General features: G+C 36.2%; 1 protein-coding gene across 4 annotated transcripts in view; it reads right to left on the bottom strand.

The window, feature by feature from the left end:
* The window catches only part of PIBF1 (progesterone immunomodulatory binding factor 1), a 114,203-nt gene that overhangs the window by 76,352 nt on the left and 19,185 nt on the right, over positions 1-18,666 (bottom strand). For 3 of the 4 annotated variants that reach the window (XM_029960850.1, XM_018071532.2, XM_018071533.2), the window contains 5 exons: positions 17,733-17,866; positions 15,618-15,726; positions 11,958-12,139; positions 7,844-7,969; positions 3,798-3,896 (listed from right to left, as the gene is read on the bottom strand). In XM_029960850.1, coding sequence (XP_029816710.1) covers positions 3,798-3,896; positions 7,844-7,969; positions 11,958-12,139; positions 15,618-15,726; positions 17,733-17,866 — 650 coding nt within the window. The remainder of the gene's footprint in view (positions 1-3,797; positions 3,897-7,843; positions 7,970-11,957; positions 12,140-15,617; positions 15,727-17,732; positions 17,867-18,666) is intronic. The other variant, XM_018071531.2, reaches the window with a different exon arrangement.

Below are 18,666 nucleotides of genomic sequence, written 5' to 3'. Positions count from 1 at the left end.
AGGCTATAAATGTAAATGACCTTTATTCTATTTTGCTTTTTATTTGAGAAAAGCATTTCTAAATAGAAACACTAGAAATACTCCTAAAGGTATTTTTACCTGCAGCAGATCATCCACTACAAATCTCATAATTTTAAATAGCTATGTACACCAATCCAGAAATGTTTAAATAATAATAATCCAAAATACTTTGAAATCATTATAGAACAAACCTAAGGGTCTAAACCATTTTTGTAGTCATCATCTTAACTTAACAGAACTCCAAAAACATTGTATAAAAACGTCCTTTCATCATCTGTGCACATTCAAATAAGAAAAAAAGTACGTACTTAAAAATATCCTATTACCTCATGGACAGAGATAGGAATTTAAACCTCCCATTAGCTTTTACCAAGACCAAGGGTTTTTTTATGAATAGGGTCCACTGCAAAGTTGAAGGAATAGCATTGCCACAACACAGTTTTCTTGAAGTCTTCTTCTGTTTACTGCATACCTATTTTGTTTCTCTTCATTACTTTACACTTCTCACTTTATCATCACAAAGACAGGAAAAGAAAAATCACCTTGAGTACATCACATGAGTGGCAATCAGCTATAACAGAGCACAGATTTTTTTGTCACTAAGAAAAATAAGATTTTGTAAAATCACACTAACTATGAATTTCCCTTGTGTTCCCAGTAATTCTAGAATTTTCAAACCAGTTCCCACTGATAGAGCTGAGTCCTGGAAAAAGACATTTTACTCCTTTAAAGGAAGTTTAAGGAAGTCAACAACCAAAGACAAGAGATGGTTCTTGTAGATGTCCTCTGAGGTGAAGTGCTCTACTGTGAGTTCACCCCATTTTTGACCTTAGACTCCACTTTGATCAAAGGAACCATTTCAGTTTGATGCTGCACCTTTCACAAAACTAGAAAATTTAAACATCAGGAAAAAACCTGATATAAAACCACGATGCATTCATTCAACTACTTGTTGTTTCTGTTGGTGGTGTTTTGGCGTTTTTGGCAAGGAGAAGTAACAGATTAACAGTCAATAGTTTCAAAATAACACTCCAGGAATATTCAAGAGAAGGAAAAGCTGGAACATATTTAGCATCTACACTTAACTATGTCATAGATGATGGAGCTATTACAGAATTGCTCTCCTTGTTCAACCCCCAGACACTTTAAATCACAGTAAACCAGTTTTAAAATTAGAAAAAAGTCCACCAATAGTTTAAAACAAAGTGAAAATGTTTCCATTTGGTCCTAGTTTTTTAGAACATGCGTGACATTGACAACAGTTTAATCTAAAATATCAAATAATTTTTTTTCATTGTCATGGGTAAATGAAACATGGATTCTCACACAGAATTTACAGCTGTATAATAGCAAAGTGAGCCACAAAACTTACATCCTGATATCACCGTGATCTACTTTGAGGCTGAAACAGCAGATCCTTTCTCAGTGTAAATCTTTCATGAATATTATCACTTTGGTATTTTCTTGGCATTTGTAAAGAGCTGTTCACAAAAAGCTATCACAAACATCAGTAAGAAAAATGAAAATAACTGCACTTGACTAGAAAATTGGGTATTAGTTACACTTCTGATCACAAGATTTGCCAGGGGCTTTATTTAACAACCATTCAGGCCAGTCAACATTCCACATATTTCTGAAGCTTTCAAACATGTTTGTTTATATAGATTATGATACCAGTGGTAACTACGATGAGTCATCTTGTTTTCACTAATGTAGAACAAGCTGTTATAATCACTTAAATACAGAACTGGACAATACAGGTACTCCTTTTTAATCTTAGGGGTTTCTGTTGATATCACAAAATTTCTTTGCTCCACAGAACTGTCACATGTCAGTTCACAGTGAATTCAGAATCTGGGGTCTTAAATTAAGGTATTTATACCATCTCAACGTGCCAGTTAGTTACTTTGTAGATCATTTAGGTAGTTGATTTGGAATGTGGAGAAAGTCCCAGTCTTAACATCTGTAGTGTGGTTAGAAGTGAGGTAGCTTTAAGGAGAGACACCTACATTTTAAAGAAGCATACTATGGGTTTTCCATTTTCCCAAGCAGAAAAACATGCTCTTCTGAGCAACAATCTACTTCTTAGAACTCCAAAACCCCATATTAATCAACTTTTGAATTTATTTAAGATGAGGAAAGGAGATTTTTACTTAATTGGAGGGTTTATCACTGGAAAAAGCTACAGGAGCCCAGAAGCATAAGAGTATCGAAAAAGGTTCTTATGTTTCTGATTGCAGGGAAACTTCCCTCCTCAAAATCAAGCAATGATACGAAAAAATACAATATATTATACAAGTGGAAATACAGCAGAAAAGTATTTTGTCCATGGTTCTTAAGTTTGAAAATAAATATAGAATTGAAAGCTGGTATTTTCATTAAATAGAAGTGCATACTCAAATTATCACACACCAGACCTATTTTCCAGAAGAGTTTCCAGTTATATATGAACTCCCCACATGTCTTAGTAAATCTTACCACAGTGAAAGGTAGGAGTCTCATCAGAAAGAAATGCAGGTTGACTCACATTAGCATTTTATTTTGACTCTGGTAGTTTAGAACCGAGTTTCCTGGTTGTCCTCACTTAACTGGCTTTGATTTCCACATTTGTATTGTGGAGCCATCATCTCAGAGTTTGCAAACTGAATTCCTTTTTGAGAATCCAAGAACACCCACAATGCACTCTAACCACTAACAGGCATTCCACACCCTTGGGCCCATTCAGCCTGAACTAGAATTAATCTGAAGTCAAATCCCTGAAACCCAATGTGGATATAAAGTCTTCTGACCCCTTCTGCTTACTCTAGACCTACTTCTGTTGTTTCACTAGTTAGTAATGACATTTTTTCAGTCCTTAGGCAATGCTATTTCTTCAGTAGTATCACCAGTGCAATTTAGGAGTTATACATAAAAGTTAAAAGCTTTAATAAATTCATGCCTATGCTTAAGTTAATGACATTTTAAAAAGTATTTAGAGAAAAAAAGGTTAATTTAGTGCTTTCTTCAACAACTTCACAGTTGGTTAATAAACCAATCTCTTCATATTAGAAAAAAACGTATTTAGGTTAAACAATGAATTAAATCCAATATTAAGGACACATGACAAACTTAGCCTGAACAACTTTGATTACTGTCCATAGTTTTCCATTTCCTCATAACTTACCACAGCTAATACACTAAATTTACAAAAAGCAAGGAAAAAGTGTTGAAGAACAGGAAAGTAAGACTGATTGTAAACACTGCAGAAAATCAACTCCAGTTTCTTTCTCCATATGAATAGACTTGTACGTTTTTAAAGACAACATATTTTATACATGGAACATGAAAGGGACAGTAGTAAAAAAAGAAGCACGTAGCAAGCTTAATTGCTCATAGCTACTGCTCTCTATCCACACTTTATAAAAACTATTACTTGAAGTCATCATATAAAATGATTTTCTACTTTCAACTAAAGCAAAAGAAACCACAACAGAACAGGTTCACACTTTGACCACTGCTACTGCACAGTATGAAATCCACATTTTTGCTATGAGATGAATAATTATGTTTGCTTGTCTTTACAGGAGTGTAGGAGAAGAATCAAACTTTCATATTATTGCTGCACTGGTAATGGGAAAATCTTACTACAAGAATTAAGCCTGTAACATAAATTAAACAAAATGTAATTAAATTTGTTCATTATAAGCAGAAAGCCAGTACTTCCTCCTATCTAAAACTCCTAGATATAAACATAGTTACACCTTTAGATTTATTATATGCATTTTAAAGACACTTACTGTTCCAAGAGTTGATTGTACTTTCTTAAAGCATCCTTCTCAGCAATAACTGCTCTTTCTTTTTCAGCAACAGCATTATCTCTTGCTTCTCTCAAATTTCTGAAGGAAACAAGTTATTCTGTTAAGAACCATTTACGAAAAAGACTGTTTTGCTTAATTAATTCTTACTGCTTGATCTGAATTTCAATACTACCACCTTCAACTCTCACAGAATAGTAGAAGGGTCTGTCTATCTATATGCCTATTTTTTACAGAGGCTTTACTTGAGGTTACTTTCATATATACCACCAAAGCTTCCAGCTCTGAAATTCTAAAAACCAATGATCAAATTACCTATTTATACATAGAAACATATAATCCAAATTATTCTAGAATACTAGAACTATAGAATATTTTTTTTTCAGGAATTAAATAAATTGCAATAATTTTGCTTGGTACTTCACTAATAACTACAGGAATGCTGTCCACCTAACTGAGATGATTCACAACTTTTATGACAGAGCAAGAAAAGATTAGCTGGGCATAGAAATCCTACTTCCACTTACAACTAATTGTCTAGTTACTCTGATATACAGGTTATTGTGTATCATTGATGTCTCCTGGGTTCTAACAAATATTTTATTACAATCAATTGATATTTTTTCTTCTTTTTTTTAAACCAAGGATCAGTCAAGAAGTGCAAGCCACCTCTATTATTCCACTGACGTGAATGAGAATAGCATGATATGAAGAATAATACTGATAGTATTTATGTTAAAACATGTTACAGTTATTAATAGTCTGTTATGCTACAAGTAGACTACAGGTTAACACTGCAATAAACTGTATCTATTGCTTAGATAGTGTTTATAAGCTCTATGTCCAGTATTTAGTGCAACACAGCACCAGCCAATTTTCAGAGCTGAGTGGTTGCTGAGGACCAGACACCTACGTTATGACTGGTTTTGAGGATTTTACTTTACTCCTGGTTTGCTTCTGTGACCTGAACATTCACTAGCATTTGGAATATACTACATGATCTTAAAGATTCCTTTCAATTTCGTTTCATCTGAAAGAAATCCTGTTCATGTGCTACAAATGTGAGCACATTCAAGCACAAACTGCAAGGCAAGCAAAACCCCTGGCTAACCACAATGACTAGGGGGTTTCACTTTAACACCACGTTCTTCATCTGAACTAAACTCCTAACGTATATGCAACAAAGATCTTCCCACAGAAGTTGTTTCTCTCCCCATTCCCCAAAGCAACCTTCTTAAAGCAAAGTGAAGTTATAGGCTCAGGCAAGATTTGAAGAAAATAGAAAAGCCAAGATATAAAGGAAAACAAAGTTATTAAGCCCATGTAAATGTTATCCTAGGTCATTATAGCCACACTAAAGGTATATAATTTCTGTTTTGAGGACTATTTTCTAGACTGGCACTTTTCTGAATTCAAAGTAATTCATACAAACAGGAAATAGTTACTTAGAAAAATCAGAATTAGGATTATGTAGCAGTTAACTGGTTATGAGAGGAAAATGAAAATTTTCTTTAAAAATAGAGTTACTGGGCTACAGAATTTAGTGCAGAAATTCAGGGACTGACCTTGAGATTAGATTCTTTAAAACTGACTCTTACCAAAATATGGGAACATGACAATAAATTTTGTTAACAGCATAAAGATCAAGCATATTATATCTCATAGTAGGTGTCAAGTGTTGTATCCTTAAGGCTAGAGTAACAGGAGTGGGATAAAGATCAAGTGATAGGAGATAAACAGAGACTCATTTAGAGAATAAACTATTTTGCTTAGCTGAACAGCTAATCAATTGAAAATGCAATAGGAGGAAAAATAAGGACACAAGTGAGGTACTATTCAACCAACAAGATGACAACTACAGATGTGATGTAACTTCTGTTGTAATATTTTCTAGAGAGCCAAGAGGCACATTAACAATGCTGCCAGTTTTCGGATTCTGTGATTGTGTGATTGTGGTTTCAGAAGAGGTGAAGTGCCTGTCTGATGGCTGCACAAAGAGGCTGTATGGACTGTCAGGTATCTACCCAGCCTATCACACAAGTGAAAGTACCCTTTTAAAATGGGACAGAAATACTACCTAGAGATTCAAGAATGGGTATGGGGGGAACAAAAAGGTGGGATGACAACAGGGAAGACAGAAGCTCAAGGGCTTCTGTGTTAGCTTTTTAAACAAACCTCTTGGCAACTGCCATTTATTGCACTTCGGTTCATATCCCTAAACTATTCTAGAATGCACAAACTGGATTCCAGTCAGATTGAACCAAGTCAGAAAACGTGCTCAAGGAGAGCACCTCACATGCTCAAAATGACTAAATTGTGTTTATCTGTGGGAACAGACTCCAGCTAATCCAATGCCAAACCCCATGCAGACATTCACATGCCCTGTGAATTCACTCATGCTTGCTATTGCAAACATAGCCAGTGCCTACAACCAAACAAGTGAAACTGATGCCAAATAAATTAGGAATGATAGAATCACCTTTTTATTGGTGCCCCCCCTTCCATTTTAGTTTCTTGAAGACTCATCCAAGTGTAAAATAAGCACCAATAAATTCAAGGGAAGTATCAGACTCATCAGGCTTGGCAAAGTGGTAAAGAATAAAAGCAACTGAATATTAGATTAGCTTAGATGTAATACCATTCTATTCTTTGAGCTTGAGGATGAAACCAGCATCTTTATTTTCAGTCACAATCAGCGTCTCAGCACATCATATAAATTCACTGCCAATTGCCTTGCTAGCAATTTGGGTTTCCCTTTATCTTGCCATTGAGGCAGATTGTCTTATGGTGGATTTCTTTTGTATTTTATAGAAAGAGCATATGATAAAAAGCCTTTTTGTTTCTGTAAAACATGAAGGCAAATCTAAAGGATTTGCAGTTCTGAAGTAATTGTTTCAAAATGAGGAACAAAACTGTAAATCAGTTCCAGATAGAAATGAAACATCTTTCAGTAGCTTTCTCAATGATAAATAGACCCTTGTCAAATCTCCACAAACAGTGCATGTTTAAATTTCTACTTCGTAATTCAAAAGAGATTGGCATACAGGAAGTAGAGTAGATGTGTATGTATGTGTATATATTTTACTTACACTTGCAAAACTACACCATGATGTAACTTTTTTTTAATTAGAACATTTCAGTTGACTGAAGACAGACAGCAGAAGTCATGTTCTTTTTTTCCACTCTTCCTAGCAGTAACAAAACTACCTATTAGAGGACCAGATGCTTATGCCATAAATATCTTTTTACTACCATCAATTCCTTCTCCACACGACACTTTCAGGACATGTACAATGAAGTTATAATTAATTATTAAACAATCCTCCCATTTTAAAGGAATAAAACAGCCAAAACACAAGCTAAAAAAGAAATCCAGTGCCAAGGTCCAAATCCCTAGATCCCTAAAGTATTACATGTAATTGTGGTATTCAACCAGTTGACACACTCATAAAATTCAATATGCAGGTCTTTGCAGGACTAGAATTTTCTTCAAAAGAGAATTTTATAGTAATTGACATGAAATCCACGTTTTTTTTTTGAATCATCATGCTGTAAACAATCTCAATTAGATTTATTTTATAAAGGCATAAGTCTTATTGGTTTCCCTCATTTTTTTTCTGCCTTATTTCCTGCATCAACACCACCTCTTCCGGATTCTTGGCACAGCTTCAAGACTGCCCATATAAGCATGACAGGTAAACTAATGCATTCTGTATTAATTAACTAACATTATGTATCTGAACAAACTTCAAACCACCAATGTTTATCTAGAGCATGAATTTTAATAATCCTTTTCAACTGATAATTTTGGATGACCATCACTTGATAATAATATAACACCATGTATTTACTTTATAAGTATAAATTCATTTCAGTGTTTAAAAGGTTCTCATCAGTTTTACAAATGACCTTAAGTTGTTAGATTTTGAACACCTCTCAGAGAGCCAGTCAATTAGGATTATAACTAAGCACAAAACAGTGCTTGGTCATTTCTGCTCTGATTAGGTTATTGCCTACATCTTATTTACCTGTTTTCACGTTCATACATCTCTTTTGAAGTGCTTCTTAGTTGCTCAATTTCTTGGTTTGTTTTCAACCTTATTTGCTCCAACTCTTCATGCAGTCTCTTTTCATATTCTGTTTTATAGTGATCTCTGTAAATAAACAAATACATTGCATTGGTCAAAATATCAAAACCTCAGGTACAGTTCTACAACTAGGGCAGAGGGCTTCTTGATTTTACATTTTATTTCAATCCTTACTCATTTACCTCTCAAATTACTTGAAATACATATCAGCCTATACTGTTACACAAATTAAATGAAAATCAATCAGGAATAAATAATATTTAACTGGGAATAAATAAAAGCTTTCTGCATACTGCTTTAAATTTTTAAAGTAATTTGATATTGATTAATCACATAACATTAAGCTTAACATTCTTCCAGAAATTCTTTGTCATTCTCTAAGTGCGCTTATATTACTTCACTACTTAAAAAAACCCAAACCCTCACTTTCCTCTTCCTTATTAGATATGGATTGATTAAACTTACTAACTTGCAATACTGCCACGCTACTACAAGACTTCTTTGACTACTATTTGCACCTCATATGGGGGAAAAAACATTACAAGAAACATTGAAGATTACATGCAGAGATTTGTGAAGTCAAAAACCCCCATGATTTGAGAATTTATACTGTTAATGTTGCATGTAAATTATTTAAAATACATAAGAAAGTTTTAAAGCAACAGACATCAGAGGATACCAAGACAAAGAATTTAATTTCAGAGAAATATTGACATATTTTGTAACTTTGGAAACACATGACAGATTGTAGGGAATCCCATAAAGAATCTCTCCTACAAAACTACAAAAAAAGGTTTATGTTGTAAGTATTTAACAGCTAAGGAATGCAAAAATTTTATAGCATCTAATTAATGTTCAAGAATAATCAATCAGCAATGAAGTAACTGATAGAAATTACAGGTTTGGAAAAAAAAGCATATTATGAAGAAATGTGCATTTACAACCACAAAAGGTCTTAGATTTCTTCTGATTTCCAATTGTGTGACAGTCCACAGTTTTCAGAAATCTGTACTTGAGCTAGCCAAAAACTCCTTCACATTAACCAAAAGCCCCAAAATATTGAAATGTCAGAAAGCTTGTTGCCAGGTTTTCCTGTTTTCTTCTTATTGAGACCCTGAATTTCAGCTCACCCTTCAAGGTAAAAGTAAATTTTTCTCCTCTCCTTCCTCAATTGTGCTGCACTACAGCAAATAATGTATGAAGATCTTGGACAAAATTAAGAGGTTTATCAGGAAAAAAAAAGAACCAAACCAAAACTGAACCAAAAAACATGCTGTATTGGAATGCAAGGGTCCTCCCATTAGAAACTTTGTGTTCTTTATGTGTTATATGGCTCAATATGAAGAAAAAAGCAAAGAAAAGAATGTTGACAATCAGAACATAAGGATACAATTCTTATGTGCAGGATCAGTGAGCATTACCATTTTCTTGGTACTTAGACAATTTGCTATTACCATTACTACTTGCCAAAAAAAATTTCTGACATTGCAGAAATTACACCTTCCCTCCCATGGTAAGACAGCTAAAAGTCAGGAAGGTTCACTGAAAAAATTAGAAGTATCTGGAAAAGTCATGAACATCCACAGTGATGTCACCATAAGACAGTTCAAAGTGATGCTTATCTTTATGAGGACTAAAACAAACCCATAGTATAGTAAAGCGCATGTTCTGATTACATAGCTTGACTGCCCTGTCAATGCATTTAAATAAACATCAAATGAGTTGCTGCCTAAGCAAAGGATCATCATTAAGAATAAGAGAATCATGACAGAATGATTTGGATTGAAATGGACACTAAAGATCATCTAGTTCCAAGCCCCGTGTCATGGGCAGGGACACCTTTCACTGGACCAACCTGGCCTTGAACACCTCCAGGGATGGGGCATCCACAACCTTTCTGGGAAGCCTGTTTCAGTGCCTCACTACAGTCACAATGAAAAATTTCTTCCTAATATCTAATCTAAACCTACTGTCAGTTTGAAGCCATTCCCCCTTGTCCTATCACTACATGCCCTTGAAAAAAGTCCCTTTCTAATTTTTATTCTTGACCTGCTGTTACAGTCTTTAGAAATGGTTTGCTTCATCAAGTTGTTGTGTCTTCTTGAGGTTGCAGACCTTTAATGAGCTTCTTTCCAGGGTTATAACTAATAAGGATTTATACTGTGAATAAACTAAACATGACCTGAGTATTGCAATGCAAATATGAACCGTGTTTTAAGATTACACATATAAAGGGAAATAATTTTTGTTGGTCTGTGCTTACATATAGATTCCTAAGAACTGTAACTATAAGCTGCAGGTGATTTGTCATGCCACAATCTCAACCTATTTCGAAATATGTCTCTTTAAAAATTTGGCAGGTTAATGCCTCACGTTTCCTGAAGTCTGTAATTTTCTAATTGCAGTACCCCAATGCCGGTAGTTCTGACAGCAACCAGAAGGTGACTTACTCTTTATTTCTGAAAATAGATACCTGGGTTTGTTTTATTCATCTTCATTCCTGAATTACAGCAGCTCAAAGAGATCCAGATGTGAAGAAAACACTAAAAAAACTTCAGATTCTTCAAAATGTAGCAAATAGAAGTTTATTACCCAACTGGTGTCACCTCCAGAAACCACTGACGACTGTAGAATATCCATTAGTTGGTATATTTTTTTCTTGTCTACTTTTGTACCTCTCTAATTTATTTGTCAAATAAATAGGATTCTAGAGGAAGACTGCTCAGATGTACATGACTTCTTAAAACACCATTTAAAAGTATAACTTAAAAATTTATTTAAAATGTAGAAGTTCCATGTGAACATAGTTCTGAGACATAAACAAGCAAAACAAATTAAAAAGCTTGAAGTGACCACATTGAAAGGAAAAACAGTATTTAAAACAGTTCTAATATGGGCTAGAACTCATAGCTGATCATTTCAATCCTGTGGCCTTCTTTCCCTTAAATAACACTTCATATTTTAGCTGTATTACAGGAGAGTCAAATTAGCACACTGCATCTTAGTTATACAAGGACACAAAGATTTATAGATTCTATTTTCAGTTCCATCTTCTTGATTCAAACACAAGGAAGAGGCTGAGGAGGAGATGAACCTACCTCATACTCTTAGCTTAATCATTCAATCCACAGGCGTCCTTTTAAGGACATAACTAACCAAAAAATAGGTTTATTTTCATTAATGCAGTGCATATAGGCAAACATTTGATGTAATTTTGGGATATACATTGAAACAATATCTTTTAGCATCTAGCTGTAGGGAAATAACATGAACGAGATAACCTTGAATTGGATGACGCTCTTAGTCATATGATTTAGTATTGGTAGCCCTGCAAGGAGTAGAGTTAGGTTCAGTATTCCTTATGGGTCCCTTCCAACTATGATTCTATGAAATTTTGTAGTACAGCATTACATATGTAGCAAGACATGTAGCTGAGCAGTGTAATGTTTCCTGTTCGACATCCCATCCCATCTCTGCGCAAAGAGCAAAGAGATTTGATGCTATTCAGCAGCGGTTAGCGTACAATGATAGATCTATTTCCCAAGGCTACACTTAGGGAATCTGTATTCAAGCTCAAGATATGAAAGACTGATAGCTCTAGTAGCTGATACAAAACACACTATATTTAACATTTGTGACAACTGTATATTTTATTCTGCAATAATAATTTAGATTGTCTATGAAATACTCCTGCTTTTAATAAAGGTAATTTGTGGTGGTGGTAGGTCAAATACGTAACATATGCACTTTAAAGAGTTTTAGTCTCTTTTGTAATTAACTACAGTTACCTTTCTAAATTTCTGTGTAAACCTACGAGATTAATTGCCATAAACTTTCAATGCTGACATCTTCACTACTATGGTCTTATATCAAAGGTTTAAAAAAATTTTCCTGATACACATTAAGACCCAAGAAAACTGTTTCTGCTTCTAGTTAAATATATATGGACTTGCTTTCTGAAAAATAAAATTAATGAAACAGGATTTGTGCAAGAAACAAGGGAAAACAATTAAATAACTTGTCTACAGATAAAAGTGAACACACAATAACTTGCCTGGATGTAACATATTTTTCATACATTTCTTCCCTAGCTTTTTTGGCATCCTCTAGCTGAATCTGAAGTCTTTCAAGACGATCTTCTTCATGTGCACAGCGAACACTAAGCTCCATGTTCTGGCGATTAAGATAATCTTTATCTTTTTGCAACAAGTTGAGGGATTGTTGTATGGTTGCCAGCTAAAAAAGGTATTAAAAAGAACACTTTAACATGAACTTCAAGGTAAGTATTTAACCTATGTACACATATTTGCAATTTCATTTTAACTCTCTTCTGTGAGAAAAACATAACTGTGCTCTCTCTCCAAGTAACAGGTTTTATATATATATATATATATATACACATACATACATACATATATATATATATATATATATATATATATATATACATACACACACAGTGAACAGACATCCTGGATTACTGCACGAAGAAAGAAAGCAGTTACTGCTCCTATAATTAGTCCCCCCCGGAACAAATACTCTGTCAAACACAATTGGATGCTCCTCCAGTACAGGACTTGTGATGCTACACCAGTATACACAAAAACCAGCAGGACCTTCCAGGAGATTAGAGCTACTTTTATTCACTCTCATATTAATTTAGTATGAAGTTAATCAAAAAAGCCATTGTTTTTGCTATACTACAGTATTTGATGTGTACATACAAACTGGATGTACACAACAATACTTTTTTGGCCACTGTTATATGGAGAGAACAAACTTGCCTTTTGATGTCCTCTAGCAGTGATAGAACACTGAGGAATAAACAGCCTAACCAAGCCTTCAGATTGATATCAAAGAGCAGAATATAAAAGGTATTTTCTAGTAGAAACTAATTTTTTTCCCTAATATTTCTGACAATCTCTATGTCTGTAAAATTAGGCAGAGCAGTAGCATGTTTGAGGTGGAAAACATAGCCACTATTTTATATGTAATATTGTTATACAGAGACACTAAGGAATGCAATCTCTCCTGGATACTTTCAGGAGGAATCTGTTACAGCTGCTAAAGTGTTAACACACAAAAATCCTCCATATTATTCTTCCCTGAACCAGTGCAGAAGACAAGAACAACCTTCTCATGCAGTGCCTTTCAAATGATATTAAAAAATAAATTCATAAATTATTTCAGAACAGCTAATCCATTATTTCCTCTATTTCTTTTGGTGTTTCCTGGAATAATTTCTGTATAAAATCACAGCTTAAAAATAGTCTTACTTTTGCGTTCAAGTTGCACTGAGCTACAAACCATCTGATAATCAGGCAATGATGATATAAACTGAAAAGGTTTCTTTCTTGGGATTCAGTAAAAGTCTATTCTCTCTCCTGAAAAGCTGTTGCAAAGTTACACCTACAAGACAGGAAGGGGGAAATCCCTTAGCAATGCTAATAGTTCTGGATGATTCTATCCTAATTAGCTTACTTAAGGTGAAAAATTCATCCTGGAGGTTCAGTGAGGCAATCCTCCCTATGAACAATTTGATGCAGAAATAGTGAAAGTGCATACTGAGTAATGGAAGCTTGTACTGGTATAAACCATCGCAAATCCTATAGATCAAGGCAGTGAACTTGGAAACATTCTCTACATACATTTCTTTTTGAGTCCCTTGACCCAAAAGTTATCATACATGTCCATCACTGCACACAATTTTTGACTCCTGGATGAATGAATTATTGAATGGAAAAGCAGCAAGGGGCATTTCTTTGGATCTAACAGGCCTCTGCCTCTTGGAATGTCCTTGGAGAAGCAGAAATGTATTCTCCTGTGCAAAACCAGTGTTACGAGAATGGTAATGGCTGAGATTTGAGTAAAATGACTGACCTATCTGGATCACAACTCACTGGAATTCTAACAAAGATAAGAACCCCTCTGCACCTGAAGAGGCATTTATTCTCTGGCAGAGACCAGAAGAGCTCTACCAAGATAGTCGTGGACTGCAGCACACGATGCAAAAGGGGTTGAGAGAAATGTTTGGAGCTTTTTTCAGCCTTTAGAAGAGAAATCTGGTCAAGGAAAATCCTATTGTTATCTTCACTTATCCAAGTGGAATGCATAGAAAAATCCAGATTCTTGGCAGTACATAGTGACAGGACAAGATGCAAGAGAAAAAAGCTGCAACAGCTCTGATTAGGTTTTACAAAAATATTTGCACAAAGAAGGCAAACAAATACTGGAACAGATTGTCCAAAAAGCTGTGCAACCTCCATCTTTGGAGATACTAAAAACTTGACAAAGCCTTTGTGGTGGGGGGAAACAGTTTTTCCCCCTGCAGTTATAAAATGGTAAAACCCCAGGGGGCAGTGACCCTTGGAGTTTTGAAGTTTTACCCAATGAGTGCTTCTGCGAAATATAAACATACCACACTCAGAATGGAAGAGAAGGTAGTTGTAGTTTGGTGGTAGAAGAAGTAGCCATGTTGTGAAAGCCATGAGGAGTGAGGGCAGGAGCCCCCTGGGTGGCTCTGGTCCCCCCAGCTGGGGCTGGGGCTGCAGGAACTTGGAACAGTGTTAAGTTGGACTATGTATCTGTAGGTATAAGCTGGGGGATGTTTCTCCACCGTGAGCAGCAGCAAGAGATACTGAAAGCAGCGGTAGACCAGCACTGACCAGAGAAACCGTGGTTGAGAGCCAAAAGAAAGCAGAAAACAGCATGCAACCAAAGAAGACACAGAGTTGTCTGAGAGAGCCGAGAACAAGAGTCAGCAGCAGCAGAGAGAGCAGAACCAGCTCTACAGAGACAGAGTTGGGGTAAGAACTGAAACCAAAAAAACCCCCCAAACTCCTTGGAGACCCCTCACGTCCTAGAAAGGAGGGGTGAAGTGCAGGATGCACTACAGAGAGGAGCTGGAAAGCTCCGAGAAGAATGCGGAGGGTGACCTTGGTCCCCCCTGCTGCTTGAGACAGAGCACAGGAGCTCTGGTAGAACTCTTGAGGCAAAGGCTTCTAACTGAAAGCTGCCCGAGATGTTCTGACTCAGAGGTGAATCCCCTGAGGAAGGGACCTTCATGGGGGTCTTACACCCCATGATATGACTGTGGTGAAGTGAGTTTTGTCCTTGTTATGCAGTCCACGGAAGAGAAGACCCTCGCTTTAGATGATGGGCCACGAGGGCTTGGATACCCCTCATGAGTACTGGCAGAGATCCAGTCACAGCTGCTGCATGCATGAGAAGAAGAAAGCCTGCTGCCTTAGAGATATTGCTGCTCTGAAAGTGGAAAAGGGATCTTTTCTTCTTCCCTCCTGGACTTTTATTTGGAGGGGAGAAGAGATTTGATCCATTGTAAATACTTATGTCATGGTAGAGATAGCTAAGATTGTATATAATGCATTGTAGTATTTATTTGTACAGTCATTGTAATATATATTCCCTTTCCCCCATTTTGAGTCTCATGTAGTGTCTGGAAAACCCATCTCACATTGGGTTGAGATGTGAGAGGGGGTTTGGACTAGGGAATTAGATTTTTGGGGCTCTCAAACCATGACAGCCTTAAGCAACCTGACCTAACCTTTTTCTGCATTGCATGGGAAGGTTGGAGCAGCTGGTCTCCTGAGGACCATTCTAATTAAATTATTCCACGATCCTGACAGACTTGATTAGACAAAGAATCAAATTCCTGAGGTGAAGAAATACACAATTACTAAAGTAAGGACTTTACCTCTTTTGCTAAGTCATTTCTTTCTTTAGCTTGTGCTTTGTATGACACCTCTAATATTTCATATTTTCTTCTGAGTTCTGATAATTCATGCTCAAATACATCACGTTCACTGTTAAAACAAAGTAAAACTATTAGATGCATAAAGTGTAACAAACAAGATTCATGTGCATTTGTAATTTCTCAACCTTATTTCAGTTCGTGACAGTGACTTCTTCCATAGGGCAGTTACTGATAATCTTACTTTTTCAGTTATTAACACCTAGAACAGTACCTTATTATATGAAACAATTTAGGATTATTTAAATATTTAGAAACAAAGAAAGTTCTATTACAATAATCTTCAATTCCCATCCTATATTATTTCATCCTCCTCTGATTATTTTTCTTTAGCGTAACTTTGGGCTCCCCTCTTAGCAATGAACTGCAAGCACCCTTATCCATAGCTTTAGCTTTACCAAGCTTTTGATGTTATTTTCCATTATATTCTCCTGAATCTTTTGCAGATATTGAAGCCCGATGAAAAAGTGAAGAAAGTTCATTCCCATCTTCCTAATCAAACAGAAAGAAATATATACTTGTACTCAGTTGCTGTTCTCCTTTGTATACAGTCCCTTGATACTAGAGAGGGTTGTACTACTCCTGTTTAAAATATACATGACACAGCTGCAAAAATTATGTTAGTGTCCTGAACAAGAGTGCTTTCCATATGCACAAAGAAGCATCTCTGTGTCTCCACTCTAACCCTGTCAGAACAGGGAAATGAATGAGCCAGTATGAGCTTGCAGTTCGGAAAAAAGCTAACCAAATTTATATTAAGTATAGCATAGCTTTAAAACTGAGATAAGTTGTAGGGCAGCAGAACTAGAAGATCTGACATAGCATTTTTTAAAGGCAGAAACAAACCTGGAAGTGATTAACTCCTGAAGTGTTCCCAAATATCCTCCCTCATACAGTCATGCCAACAGTGCTCTCCCCTCCCCTTCATCTGTGCCTACACAGATGAATGCAACCTACTCTCTCATATATAGTTTTGGCACGTTCATTCATGCTTTTCTCAACTCAAGACTATTTTAAATGCACACTACTAAACACTGGGGCCATTCACATGAACGTTATTACAATCCACTTATTAAGATGCAGTTGCACATAGGAAGCAAGCCATAGGATCAGTCCATCCTATTTGTAATAAGCTGCCAGCTAGATTCCAAGGCTGTCTTAGTACATATAGCTGCGAACCAGAAGAGCTGTGAATCCAGAAGACATACTCTCCTTCAAATGACTTAGTGGCAAAGTCATTTTTGTCAGTAACTCTGCCTGAGTTCATTCTGTATGAACAACTAAGGAGTTGGCAGGGTGTTTTCTATTTATAATCCCCATTTTTGAATCTATTTCCCAACAAATGTGCCAAAGGCGGTATTTCTTGTACTTGCAAACACACTAAAAATGCCTTTTGGGAGCTGGACTGCAAAGTATATGTCTATGAGTGTATTTATAAGAAGTCCATTTTCACTATTTTGCAATTGTTTTTTGCAAAACCTTGGCTAGAACTGTAAAATCTGTATTTTTAAAAAGAAACATGCTGGAACTTCCTGCAGTTAAACCAATCCACTAAGGTAATCCTAAGATTGTCTGACAAAGACTTCTCATAACAGCCCTTTCAAATTTATGACTGTAAGAATATCTTAAATTGTAAATATTAATTCCAAGGTCCTACCCTCTTAATTCACTCTGTAGGCACCACAGAGTAGAGCCTTTTGTTAGAACTCTGCTTTTAAACTAGGAAAAAAAAGAGTACTTGTTCCAAGACGCTTGGCATCAACAGCTCCCACTTCCTTAGTTGCAAAGAGACTGCTAGGCTCTTCTGAAAACATAGTAAATCTCAAAATATAAACTTTTAGGAAGATAATTTGATGCATCAGTTTTCAAAATGTTGTTCATTTTATGTCTGCAATATACTACAGGAGATAACAGAACCATTAGTGGACTGAGGAAAGGAAAAATATCTGTGGTGTGCGCAAGTCAAAAATAAAATTAAAATCTCTAGTCAATCAAGGTTGATGTTTATCTATTAATATTTGTATGTTATTTTAACACTTGAATTATAGAGATACTTACGATTTTACTTTATCATAGTTCTCTTGTCTGTAATCACCTTGCTGAATCATCTGCTTGGTATCAGCCAGTTCCAGTGTTAAACGCTGGCATCTAACCTCAAGCTCGGACCGACTCTTCCTCTCATCTTCATAGCTCTAGAAAGTAAGACATTTTGAAATGATCACAGCTACACTGCTATTTACTTAAAGCAATTACAAACTAAGTTCTGTGAAGATCTCTTATGAATATTTACATGGGAGTATTTTCATTTGTCTCAGTACTAGGAAATTTAGTACACTTCACAAAGTAACCAGTGATACCGATACTCAGCTTATTTTTATCTTATTATAAATAGAATCATAGAATCAACCATGTTGGAAAAGACCTCTGAGATCATAAAGTCCAACTCTTGATCCAACACTGCTGTGGTTACTAGATCATGGTATTGAGTGCCACATCCAGTCTCCTCTTAAAAGCCTCCAGGGACCGAGAATCCACCACTTCCCTGGGTAGCCCATTCCAATGGTTGATTACTCTCTCTGTAAAAAATTTCTTCCTAATATCCAATCTAAACCTCCCCTGGCACAGCTTAGGACCATGTCCTCTTGTCCTACTGCTGGTTGCCTGGGAGAAGAGACTGACACTCACCTGGCTACACCCTCCTGTCAGGTAGTTGTAGGGAGTGATGAGGTCTCCCCTGAGCCTCTTCTTCTCCAGGCTAAACAGCCCCAGCTCCCTCAGCCTCTCCTCATAGGATTTGTGCTCCAGTCCCTTCACCAGCCTTGTTGCTCTTCTCTGGACATGCTCCAGCACCTCAATATCCTTCCTGAACTGAGGGGCCCAGAACTGGACACAGTACTCGAGGTGTGACCTCACCAGTGCTGAGCACAAGGGAAGAATCACTTCCCTGATCCTGCTGGTCACACTGTTCCTGATCCAGGTCAGGATGCCATTG

Source organism: Manacus vitellinus, unplaced genomic scaffold (genome assembly GCF_001715985.3).
Source record: "Manacus vitellinus isolate BGI_N305 unplaced genomic scaffold, ASM171598v3 scaffold_2_pilon, whole genome shotgun sequence".
NCBI classification, from domain to species: Eukaryota; Metazoa; Chordata; class Aves; order Passeriformes; family Pipridae; genus Manacus; species Manacus vitellinus.
Note: the sequence above shows the minus strand (reverse complement) of the source record. Positions and strands in the feature narration are given on the sequence as shown.